This window comes from Carassius carassius, chromosome 15 (genome assembly GCF_963082965.1).
Source record: "Carassius carassius chromosome 15, fCarCar2.1, whole genome shotgun sequence".
Taxonomy (NCBI): domain Eukaryota; kingdom Metazoa; phylum Chordata; class Actinopteri; order Cypriniformes; family Cyprinidae; genus Carassius; species Carassius carassius.
In genome coordinates, this window is record NC_081769.1 from 18,525,821 (window position 1) to 18,539,586 (window position 13,766).

Consider the following 13,766-nt stretch of genomic DNA (forward strand, 5'->3'; position numbering starts at 1 on the left):
ACTGACATTCAAAATCACTGCTCAGAAAATTACTGTAATTACTGTAAAATGAACTGTAATGTCCAAAATTAACAAATGTTATTTGCGTAGTTGCAGATAACTTTAAATATAATTCCACTCAGATTTTACGCAATATCTTGGATCAGTTTGCAATGTTTTTCGTTTCAGTGATGAATGATTCATGGTGACTCATAACACTGCACACCTTCTCTTTTGTGTGACTGTCCACATGAACAGTTTCTTAAACGGTGTTTCTCCGGCTCTGTGTGGAACAGCTGCCATCTAGAGGAGATAAACAGACCTCAAGATATGCACTGAAGGTCAAAACATTTCAGTAATATAATTACAATAATTATTACAGTAGAAATGAATCTGCTCTCCTATTAATTCACTTATCAAAATAATGACAGGAATTTCGAATTAGATCATTATATAAAAACAGCTTGAACAAACATGAATAAAAAAATACAAATAAACCGGAGCTGACTTTCACCTTCAAACAACATATGAACCAGGAATTAACACTGTAAAACAACAGTTTGAAAACATTATCTTTTATTTTTGTTCTTCAGACAAAAGTTCTTCACAGAAGACCCTGATCACTTCACAAAAATGTGAAACACTCAAATGACCAAAAAAAAAAAAAAAATCACATTCCTACTTACTAAAAACTATATATAAAAAGTCTGTAAACTGAACGTTCTGATTTGGCAGACATGATTTGCATCTGAAAATATTAAAAATAACAGAAACCCATCAGAAACTAGAGAAACAAAAACATTTATCATTACCACAGAATATGAATTAACATTCCAAAACTTATAAAGGGGACAAAATAACTGCACTATTATTAGAAGTGAATAGAAAAAAAAATCATTTTGGAAAAAAAAATAATACATCCCAAAAATAATTTAATTATTTAAATATAAATATTTCCAGCTTTTATTATTTTGGGCTATTTTGATTCTCTTACATATCAATAATTATGTGAGAAAACAAACAAATTTTGCTCATATCTATATTAGATATAAGCATAAAAACAATATATTTTTTTCTTCTCCTGATAGTATGAATATTCCATGTTCAAATTTATAGTAAATAAAATATCTTAAGAAATCCACTTTTAAAAATGATACAAATGGTAAAAAAAAAAACAATTGAACAACAAGGATATTGTTTTCTCTATAATCAATGCATTATTTCAGACTATAAAAAAAAAGATTGCTTGTGGGTTGCTTACTATCTGAAAAAACAACAACAAACAAACAATAAACAACAACAACAATAACCTAGATTGCTTATGGTTATGGATCATTAAAATATTTAGCATATTCCCTTATCAAGTTAAACAAAATGAACTATTTCGTTACATATGATTCACATACCCAAATAATAATGTTGTAAAAACAAAATGATGATGTTGTATGAACCTGATTAAGTGCCTTATTAAACACAAACAGACCAATCAGAGCAGTCCACACTGGAAAATGACTGATCATGCCCTAGTGATGAACAGGAAGTAGTTCTTTCACTTCCTGTGTGGTTCAGGCAGGCCATCATTCAGTCACACAAATTCCAAATTTCAAATAAATTTGAATGAAATTCAAGACACAAAAATTCCAGGATATTCCAGTTAATTCCAGAGTTCTGGCAGGTTGCTTATAGTCAATACAGCAAAATCATCTTTAAATGTTGTGGTCTGGCTTTGGTTTCAGTGTATTCCTTTTTTCAAACAGAGAAAAAAAAAATGTACAAAAAGTTGTATTTTTTTTTTTTCCAAGTTGTTGATGATTGGATATGTTAGTGAGCACATGTATGTCCCTGATCTTCCACTCAGTAGTACAAACAGCAGGAGCGGGAGCTTCATCCTCCTCGTCTTTGGCTCAGTTTGTTGTACAGTAGGACAGAAGGAGAGCAGGGGCTTGTAAAGGAATGTCTGACTCTTAAGGACAGATGGATTCAAAGAAAATGAACAGTAAGATAAGCTCTATGAAGGTAGATTAGTGTCGCTCAGCTACAGAGTAAACTTTTATCAGAGCAGACAGGAGTAAGAAGCCACCGAGAGTGGACGGGGAGAGAGAGAGAGAGAGAGAGAGAGAGAGAGAGAGAGAGAGAGAGAGAGAGAGAGACTGCCAGGAAGGAAATGGAGGGATGGAGATTAATAGCGTGACAAAAATGACAGAGCAAAGGAGAATGAGAAAGAGAGAGAGAGTCTGTGTGTGTGTAATCTACAGAAGTAGTACAAGCATTTACTGTAACACAACTGGTTACGGAGGAATATCTGCCACAACAGAGAACTTGGTTTTAGTTTTTAAGTTTTAGGAAGAGATATTAGAGAAAAAAAGGCAACAAGAGGAACATGAGGAAGAGAGGAAGTCGTCCGACTGTCACTGGATGGACAGCGCTGCTGTGTGACGGCCTCTCTGTGGCTATAATAATCATAAAAAGTGAAAAAGATGTTAAAACATATGCAAAGAAAAAAAATCATGTAATTGTTTTGTCCATTTTAACAGTCACATAATTATCTAGCACCTATTATGTCACCTCAAAACTAAGAATGCAGTTTTAGATGAATAAAAATAAACCATGAATAAAAGATTATTTGAATAAAAAATGTAAACCATGATAAAAATAATAATTATTAATACACACACACACACTTATACATATAACGCATATAATTAAATCATTAGCTTTTTTCAATGAATAAAATAAATGATATCAATTTTTTAATTCTATATCATATAAACCAAGGGATTAGACACTAACCTTCTTGTCTTGATGATTCAGCTGTTGCTAGAGGATTTACAAAGAGGGTGAGAGAGACAGACAGACAGACATGTGAGGTCTAATTTTTACTTTTTTTTTTTTTTTGGAGAGCTACAAACTTGAAACATCATTCTTGAGAACAAATGAGGAGAAAAATGCACATGGAGACACATTTACTATTACTCAGGCAGAAACATACTGAAAAATTACTAACGGCTGCGCAACCCCAAAATACATCCTCAATGTATATTCTCTTAAAGGTCGCACACAGAAATTGTATAGCGGGGTAAAAAATGAAGGTGGAAGGAGATGAAAGATTCTGCAAGAAACACAAAAGTGGACTGGGAGGATGAACAAGAGAAAGGAGCGTGGAAATGGAAAGATTTAGAGGGGGAAAAGGAGCAAGAGATACAAGACTGAACAGAGAAGGGCCACAAAAGCAACAAAGATAGAGTGATGGAGCGAAACACTGGAGACGACAGAGAAGAGAAAAGACGAGAGGAAGAAGTGTGAGAAAAGCAGAGGGAGAACGAACAGGGAAGCTGAGAACCTGAAAGAAGGTCAGACGGTAAAAGGAAAGAGACGAAAGTTGGAAGGAGGGAGGGAGTTTGTGTCTGAGTGTCACTCTCTCAACGGGGGGTCAGACTGAGAAACATAATGGAGAAAAGATGAATGGAGAGAGAGAGAGAGAGAGAGAAGTGGAGGAAAGTAGAGCGTAATAGACTAAACAAGAGCAGTTGTCTAAAACTATAGAGCGAGATGAAAGTAGAGGACAAGTGTACAAACAAATACTTAAGATAAACATTAAAAAGAATCAACATGAAAATAAAAAAGTTTATGTGGTATTCTATGACTGTGCACTTAAATTTAGTTCGGAAATCGACTTCTTGCCTTCATTGGTTTGTTTGTTTAAAATGGACAAATAACAATAATAAAAAATATTTTAAAGTTACAATTAATTTAATGTACGTTCTCAGTTAATCTGCTCAAACTGCATTTATAAAAATGATAAAATATCTGGAAAAATGGCTTACATGATTTTAGCCTATAGCATGTCACACCGCAGGACACGTCAGTTTTCCAAAAGCATTTCACCTCAACTAATTGGCTGCTCGTTAAGCTAAATCAAGTTAACACATATTAGTTCAAGTTAGTTTAACCCATTATTAACACTTGACCAAACGGAGAGATGGAATCCGTCATTAAAGATTTCATTCAGATAAAATGAAACTGCCTCATTAGAACAGAACTACAAATGAGTATCAAACAATCGAAACGTATCAATATTAAATCATAGTTAATTAAAAGTTCAAAAACATAATATTAATAAATGTAATGCATTTATAATGAACCACTAATCATCACATGGACTGCCATACATCATGTACATGTACATTTACATTAAGCCATTTAGCAGACGCTTTTATTCAAAGTGACTTACAAACGAGGACAATAGAATTAATCTAAATAAAAAAAGGGGAAATAATATGCAAGTGCTATGACAAGTCTCGGTTAGCATAACTCTGTACACTTAGCAAGGACTTTTTTATGATTATATAATAAATAAATAAATCAATAAAATATATAGAGCAGAAAAAGAATAGAGAAAGCTAGAGTTAGAGGCCTTTTTTTTTAAAGAGTACGAGTTAGAAAACAAATCTTTTTTTTTATTATATAATAAATAAAAAGAAACCAAATAGATAAAATAGAATTTGAATAAAGAGTGTTAGAATTATAAGGTCAAATAAAGATGGAAGAAATGTGATTGTACCATAATGTACCATTCTTCTACCCCCCCCCCCCCCCCCCAAAATATTTATTTGAATACTAAACTATTAATCTATAATTGTTATAGCTTGAAGGGTTAATCTGTAATATAGGATTTATCTAATTGTTTTAAACAAAAATAAGATTAATAAATAAACAAATCATTATTAATAAGATTAAACAAAAAATAAGTTTGACAATACACAAAAACAGCATGCAATGTTTGATTTTGATATGCTGAGAGTCTCAATTTAACAGTGGTTTACATCTAACAACATACAAAAAAAGGTTAAAAGTAAACTTATTTAATAAAATCAGAAATCTACAAATACAATATATGTATTAATTTACAAAGTAATGGTACATTTAGCCATGCAATCACACAAAACCTTAATCAGGCATTAAATATAATGATGATAAATATAAATACAAATACAATACAATATTTTCTTATCTTCTAGAATTATCAATAAAATATTCCAAAGTAGCCTTAATTATCTTCTATTTTTTTTTTTTTTGCACATTGTTTTAAACAGAAATGTCAGGACTTAACTGAAAAAAAGGGAAAACAGAGAGAGAATATAATTACAGTCTTGATGTAAAATCTATTATTTGGACAAAATTTAAACCTATTTTTCCCTCTTACTAAAGTGAAATGAAATGTTTGCGTCAACAAAATGGCAGTTATTTTGTTTTCAAGCACAAAATGGCTGCAGTTGCACTTTCCATGCATTAAACATGGCTACCATGCTACTGTATGATGCAGTGGACGACTGGGAAGAGGATGCGAGAGATGGAGAACAGCGTTCCTGCTTCATTCATCTCCGCATTTTTACCCTTTACTTGTTATAACAAAACGAAAACATTCGACTGACATGCCAAAAAACCTAATCGTATTTTCTTGTTTATAGTTTCCAAAAAAATCAGTCACTTCAAGGAAAAACTACAATTGTGAAAAGGCACCGAATTACAGTTTTTTTCTTTTTCTCGCTTTAGAAAAATGCTCTGGTGAATGACGAAAACCAACAAGCCGAGAGAGATGAGTAAAAGGGGGAGGACGAGGTATCCTCTGAGGTGGGCAGCGCAAAACGGACAGAGTTTGGGGTTTTTAAAACAATTAAAATGATTGAGAAACGGACAGAAACTGGAAAAGGAAATGGTGCGCTCACAGCAGGACCGAGCGAGTTAAAAAAGAGTCAAAAAAGACAGGGATCAATTAGAGAGAAAGTAGAACTGACTGAATTAGTTTTTCACAGCGGGGGATAGAAGGACCGAGTAAGACGCCGAATGAGAGCGAGGAGGGGAAAAAACAACAGCAGAATTAATGTTTTGACAAGTTGCCCCGAGTAAGTGCAGGGAGCGGAGCAAAGTGAATAGGATGAAAGACGAGGGCACCCGGGAGCCGTTTTCCACGAGACGCCGCTCAATCAAGACCGAATTTTGCCGTGTTTTTGTTCTGCTCGCACTTTTATAGTTTGAGCGAGGTGTCTTGCTACCAAACTCCAGGTATGAACATCACAAAGCTTTTATTTTCTTTCTTCTCATTTTGCGATACATACGAGTGAGGGGATGGATTTAACTGCGACACGTTGCCAGCTTTTAGGGATCCTTCAAGCATGAGACTGTTGCTGTTCAGGGGGAACCATTTCACTGTTACACTCCATGAATCCGTCATGCTCTATAATGAGTGCTACATTCAGTTATTTCCAATATACCAGACTTCTAATAATTTGCATGCATCTCAATAAATTTAAAATGAATAGAAAAGCTTATTACTTAGCATTAACCAACCTTGCAACCAACTTAGACTGGATTCCCTCTGGAATTGCAGATCTATTTGCAGTTCTGTTTCCCATGACTGGTCATTAAGGCTCAAATGACCTAGCGAAATGAGCTCGACTTAATTAAACTTTAAATAAGCTTGCTGCTAGTGCCGCGTGACTGAGATTTAGCTCCAGCTGCAGTGAACACCGACAGGACCCTCAGTCCAACACGGTCTGTCAGATAAAAGACCTGCCACAGGAAGGAACCGAAGTCGGTTTGTGGCATTACCAGGAGGGACAAACACCAGCTGTGCAAAACATGCCCTGTCTTTACATACAAATGATCAGAGGAAAACTGCACAGGACAAATGCTGTAAAGGTGTGCAAGAAAGATGGAGGGTATGAAAGCAAAATGTGGCGGAGAATGTGGAGATATATGAAAGCAGATGAGGAAAATAAGAGCAAGACATTTTGTTTTTAGGCTTGTAGTAAAGAAACCGTGAATGAAATACATTTTAGTAAAAGAAAAAAAACCTGGTTAGGCTAATCGAGACTTGTCATTTGCACGTCTGGTAAATGACTAAATGTAAATGTACAGTAGTTGATGTCAGGAAGGGTTGAACCTCGGTCAATGGCAATAAATATTACAATTTAATGTAATAAACTATACACACAAAATTGCAGAATTTAAATGAACATTTATTTAGCTTGTCATGGACGATGAAATGTTAACTGGACTAATCAAAAATTAAAGAAAATAAAATTGTGAATAAATAAAAAAGTAAATGCATGAAAACCGTATGAATTCTCCTACAGAAAAAAATTATGTTTGAAAATAATTATAACAAAGATACAAAACCTCTCCTATCGATTATGAATAAAATATAAATAAATATAATTTAAATCATTAATTGTATTTTGTATTATGTGATATTATATAATATTAGATGAAAAAGTATTTGATTGTATTATATAACACTCTTACTGCACAAAAAATGCTAAAATGTGTTATACATTGACAAAGAAAGAAAGATAAAAAGAAAAAATAATATGATATACATAAATAATACAATTATATTATATAATATTCTTCTTATGGCAAAAAAAAGGCTAAAAGATGTGTGCCATACTTTTAAAAAAGAAAGAAAATGTATCCTGCTAAAATATATACTGCTAAAGACAAAATATATAATGTTTGAAAGAAATAAGAGATACAAAATCTCTTCAAAAGATTATGAATAAAAATAAAAATATCAATAACTAAAAAATTAATGGTATTATTTTGTATTGAATGATATTATATAATTAGATAATAATTTAATAATGAGATTAAATTATATGTTATTGTATTATAATATAACACATTAATACAGCACAAAAAAAAATTGTGTAATACCTTGACAAAACTGTCACAAGAATGCATAAATACTTATATTAATTGGCCAGAAAAGCACAACAGTCAGCTAAAATGCTTAAAAATGGTCAAATATATATTTATGAATATAAATAGATCTGTCTATAACTATTCAAGAACATGATGCAATGGACAGATGGAATGGAATATGAGGAGAAACCCAGAAATGGACCGAGTTTGAAGAGAGTGGAGACTCAGGGAAAGTGTAGTGGATAAGACTCTGATTAGTTTTGCTCTGGTAACGACAGATCATAAAAATGAGGGAGAGAAGGAAAAGACTAAAAGAAACAGAGTGGGGGAGATTAGTGCCACTCCAGGAACGACTAAACACTCGAGGAGAAAGGAAAAAAGAGAGGGAGGGAGGGAGAAGAAGGGATGCTACAGTTTAGTCAGGATTAGTTTCGGTCAGAGAACAGAAAAAGAGGGGAAAAGATAGAGAGAAAGGGGAAGAGAGGGATAAAAGAGATGGACCATCTGAAGCGAGAGCATGAGAGGAGGAAAATGTGAAAAGAGGAAGAAAAGTTGTCATTCCATGCATTCATTAAAGCATCCACAGATAAAGGAAATGTTAAGTCTGATTGAATGAAGAACATTTTCCTTCTCAAAACAACAAAAAACTCCATCTTCCCTTATCAAATTTTGCTCCTAAAATACACAACATCCACCTCAGATCATGATGTTTCACATAAAAACATTTCAAATCAATTGCACAAGCATTTCCTGCTCCAACCACAAGCTAGAAACTAGAAATTTCACAATACATCTCCTTAAAGACTTCAAGAATTTGATTTCACAACAAAAAGTTTGTTTGATTTACTTTATGTGGAAAAAATGCAATGGTTACCCACTTTTCCAGCTATGAAAAAGTAACTTAGATGTTTAAATACAGTGCTATTGATCTCCAGTCAAACTAGCCCATAACGAACATAAATCATTTTCATAGCTGAGTAAGTACAAATGGTGTCATGAAAAGTTAAAGAGAGTGCGAGAGGCCAGAAGGCAGGTTTGGGGCCAGGACAGGACTTGGATATTGGGTTCGACAGCTTCTGAGTTGGTGTGTGTGTCTGTGCATGTGTGTGAAGCAGGAGGTGGAACTGGGTCGGACGGCTTACGGACTGGCCTGCCATTCCGACTCTTATGGGCGACATTCCCTGCTGATCCCGCATCAGCCAAGCCGAGCGGAAGGTCAACATAACTGCAGGGGTCTGAGAGCCAGCCTCGCTCCAAGCACACACACACACACACACACACACACACACACACAAAGTACATTTAAATGCACTTGACTATATAGACAATATTTTTCTAGATTATCTTCTATTCTTCTAAATATACATATAAATTCCAATTTCAAAACAAAATGTATTTTTCATTATAAGTTTACTGTATGTCAAATAATAATAATAATAATAATAGTTTGCTTTTGTAAATACATTAATTGTATACAACTTTTGTTTCTATAACAATCTAATGATTGTTTCGGTTATATATCTACAAAAATACATAATACAAATTTGAATTTCAAAACAAATGTATTTTTATTATGTTTATTGTAATTCAAATGAATAATAATAATAATAATAATAATAATAATAATGTATTTGTTTAAATACATTGAACAAACATTATTCATATATATACATTTTATTTTGTTTCTATATTATTTAACTACAAAATATACATATACGACAAATTTGAATTTGAATAAAAATATATTTATAATATGTTTAAATTCAAAATAATAATAAATAGCAATGCTGTGTTTGTTATTATTATTATTATTATTATTATGGTGTTGTTTGTTTTTGTATATACATTGTATATACTTGCATTATTTGCATATAAATTAGATTGTTGCTTTTTATTTACACAAAATAAATAAGTTTCAATTTAATTACAAATTTATAATTTTTATGAATGTTTATTATAATATTAATGTGTTGTCACATATTATTGTTATTATACATTTTTATTACATAATATAAATATATTTTGATATGTAATTCTACTATTAGTGGTAGTAGTCAACAGAGGTTGGTAAAAGTGGATTTTGTTGTTATATTATTCATCTACAAAAAAAAGCATACAAAATCCAATTTAAAAAAAAAAATATTATTGAGGTAATGTTGCTTATAGTGTGTATTGTATACCTATAAAACATAAAAATTCTCATTTGAAAATAAATGTGTTGTTTTCCATGTACCATCTAAGGCGACTTTTAAGCCCAAAACAAGTATGCGACTTTCTTTACAATTTATTTTGCTGCATTTTAATCTGCATTTTAACCATCGAGAAAAAAAGAAGAAAGGATGAAAAATAGAATGATGAACCAGAGAAAGGGTGAATGCATTAGCAGAAGAGGAGAAGTGGGAAGATGAGGACAAATCTGCAGTAGGTAGGCAGAGAGGAGGGAAAGCGAGTGAGCGAGCGGTTGCGTGCAGACAGAGGGGCATGTCTGATTGCGTGAGAGGGTGTGTGTGGGGGGGTGACATGCTTTTTTTCACAAGGAAATAGCGTGGACAAAAAAAAACCTAGAGGGTGAAGAGAGGACTGTACTTACTCGGTGGACAGCACACAGTAACTCGTAGTTTCATACATGGGAGGGGGGGTCCGTCATCTGTGGATAGTGCTGGAAGGAAAGGCAGACAGAGAGCGAGAGTAAAACAGGAGACTGATGTCTTTAACACTGGGAAAGAGGAACCTAAATTTGTTGCCACCAAATCGATGGTTTAGACTGCAAACACAAAACACAAATACACACATAACCCAGAACTATAAAACGAGTGCTTGACTCTGATGGAATGGCTAATCCATTAGCGCTAGCAGGAGCTGTAACGGGCTCGTTAATGCTGAGCTCAGCACGACCGACTGTGAGCCGTTCCACAAATGATGGACACTCTGATTCAGTCATTCACACTTCATAAACTTACATGATTACACTGTTACGACATTTTTTACACACTTGGAGGTCATATTTGCTTTCAGCTCATCTCTAAGTATGATCCAAGCATGACTGCATGAACAAAATTCCACAGCACAGTAGCTTTAAAATGCTCAAAACACAGAAAAAAAAGGTTGAACGTGCTCTGATTATGAAACATTCAGGATATTGATGGTAATGTGTATGTATTTTACATTACACTACACTTCTGCTTTGTTCTTTACTGCAAATTAAAGGTTGTGAGAGTGTTTAAGCTCTTTAGGAAGCATATAATGATATTCATTTAAGGCTATACTGAAGCTGCAGCTTGTCAAGCTGCTCATTTAAAGTTGTTCAACTGCAGTCAAGAGAAGCTTTTGGAAAAAGTAGTTCAAAATACAGCGAGCACACAGACACTGAAACTGAAAAAAAGACTCAAGGTTATGATTGAATTGAGTCATTTGATAAATTTTTACACTACGTCTTCGTCGTAAGTTGAGCTGAACCTGTCTGACATATTATAAGAGACCCAATTTCAGTTATAACACAATTTTGACTAAATGTGTAGTTACTGCATTTGCTGTATCTAATTATAAGCATCTAATTTTTTTTTTATAATAAATTTCACAGGCGTGTGAAAGCATTACACTGCACTTTACATTAAATATTACCAAATACTTCACAAGAACTCTAAAACATAATAATGAACAGTCCTATTTAATTAAATACTATATTATGTTGTAAAATTCATAAAAGAATAACAGCGTTTTACGACAAAATAAATAAATAAAATTACTTCCCACTGGTAAAAAGAATTGCAAAAAAAAGTCACATGGAAATGATTTGTAGATATATTTAATGCATGAAATATATAAATGCACCAAACCAAAATGGTTGCATATATCAGACCCCATGAGACGACCATCTCCATGTCAAATAAAACAGCTTTTAATGGGCTACTTATGAGTTTTTATCTCATGAGTGCACACCATTTTAATGTATTTTGCAAAAAAAAAAGTCATTAATTTCTACATTAAAGAATAAAAAAAATCTCGCTGCACCTTTAAATTGATGTCTCGTTCTGCTAGAGTCTGCTGCTGGAGTTTTTAGCATGCTGCCTTAACATCAAGGGTAAGTCTGACGTTACAGATGTAGATACAGACAGAATTCATGTATATGAACACACACACACAAACACCCAGCAACATGTGGTCTATAACGCTGTGTGTTTACACACACTCATACCTCATTAGCATCAGGCCATGTTATGAGCGCTGTAAAACGATAATGAATCTCTTCCCAGAACCTGAGCAGCAAGTCTGAGGTAGACTTGAGTGGGTCTGCCGTTTTAAAGAGCGTCTCTGGCTCCACGTTTAATCATAACCATAAATCTATAACAGCCATTTCAGTAACACACACCACAGCAGCGGCCATTTTCATCTAGTAGAGAGGCTTTTAACCGAACGTCTAACAACCACGGATACATCCATTTAGTATGTGCAGTAATTTCACATTGACGATAATGAGAAAGGCTGACTACAACGGGGCTTTCTCTCTCTCCCTCTCTGTGTGTGTGTGTGTTTATGTGTTTGGTGGTGTGTGTTTTGGTTTTTTGAATCCCATAGGCATTCAACCGTACCTTTTGGGTTTTGTGTATATTGCTTTTGAGTGACTTTGGATTTTAAAGCAAAAGTCTGAGACCAATAGTAACACTGCCTCTCTCTTTCTTATTGAATGCCATAATCAGCATAGAAAATTAAGTGGCAAGTTTAATTGAAAACAGGAAATTAAAAATGTATTGGTATTTTGTATGGTTGAGGGGGGGGGAGGTAGACGCCATACTGTTTACATGATAAACACAAAAAAAATCTTGTAGAAATCTAGTTTAAAATGTGCCATGTTTTTAGAAAGTGTACTCTTTGTGTTCATATTTGTTTCATTTGGTTTTGAAACTCTTTTTGATCTTTTTGATGATTTGGAGGACACATTTTTTTATAATATTTTATTTTAATTATTAATCTTTTCTAAGAAATATGAAAAAACATTTTTATTTAATCTTAATACAAAGTAAAACACGCTCATTTTAGAATTGCGTCCAGTCAATGTATAAATTTTATGTACATTTTTAGTGTATCTTTTAATAAAAAATAAAAGAAACACGTCATCATGTTATTGATTCAACTCTTTAGTAGTTATCTCTTCCATTTCATCCTCAAATGCTCTTGCACGTGCGCACGCACGCACATGCACACACGCACACGCACCCACGCACACACACACACACACACACACACACACACACACACACACACACTTAAACTACAACTTGAATTTAGATTGGACACACTGATCCCTTGTTTTCAGCTACAGGATTGAGCTTAAACAATTAAAAAGACAGACACATTGTTACTCTTTCTTTGAAGTGAACAATAGACAAACACACACACACACACACACACACACACACACACACACACACACACACACACAGAGTATTAGGGTAGGGGTGGGATCGTGAAGTTTGACACAATGGCTCTGTGCTGTGTATACACTCTCATGCTTGAACAATGCTCTATTGTCCAGGTCAGCATTGCTGTAATTTATGTAAAGATACTTTCCCCCCTTTCTGTCTCTTCCTCTTTTTCCCACCCTCTCTCTGGCCTTTGTTGCCTCACTCTTTCTTTTAAGGACACGCTTTCCTCTTCTTCTACGCTCTCCCTTTCGACCATCATCCTTCATCCCAGAAGACCCCAGTGTTTGCAGTCCACTGCTCCACAGTTTTTCCCCCTCCGTTTATTTTGTGTTCCTACAGTATATCGATTCTCTTTCTATTCTTGGCTTTATCATGCTATTCCTAGGATTTTATTACGACTCTTTCAGATTGTGGCACATTGATATTATATGGTAAACTTCCAAAGTTTCAAAAAGCTAAATCTAATTGTTCTCACAGCATGTTAGATAAACTCATAATCAATTTAGCATTAAAATACTAAAAGCAGCTAGTTTTAAGCATAAAATATCTGTATCCCTATAGAGTGATTTTTGGTCTACCTATCATAACTCTTTTTATTACTATTTACTGTTTTATAATTAACTGCAAACTGTTTAAATAACAATTTTTAATGACAAAACC

General features: G+C 33.7%; 1 protein-coding gene across 1 annotated transcript in view; it reads right to left on the reverse strand.

The window, feature by feature from the left end:
* Positions 1-538: 538 nt before the first annotated feature.
* si:dkey-246i14.3 (ephrin A4) overlaps positions 539-13,766 on the reverse strand; it is a 47,365-nt gene continuing 34,137 nt past the window's right edge. The window contains exons 3-5 of the mRNA XM_059567756.1: positions 10,274-10,342; positions 2,770-2,796; positions 539-2,429 (exon numbers count right to left, since the gene is read on the reverse strand). Of these exons, the coding sequence (XP_059423739.1) occupies positions 2,332-2,429; positions 2,770-2,796; positions 10,274-10,342 (194 nt within the window). The 3' untranslated portion in view covers positions 539-2,331. The remainder of the gene's footprint in view (positions 2,430-2,769; positions 2,797-10,273; positions 10,343-13,766) is intronic.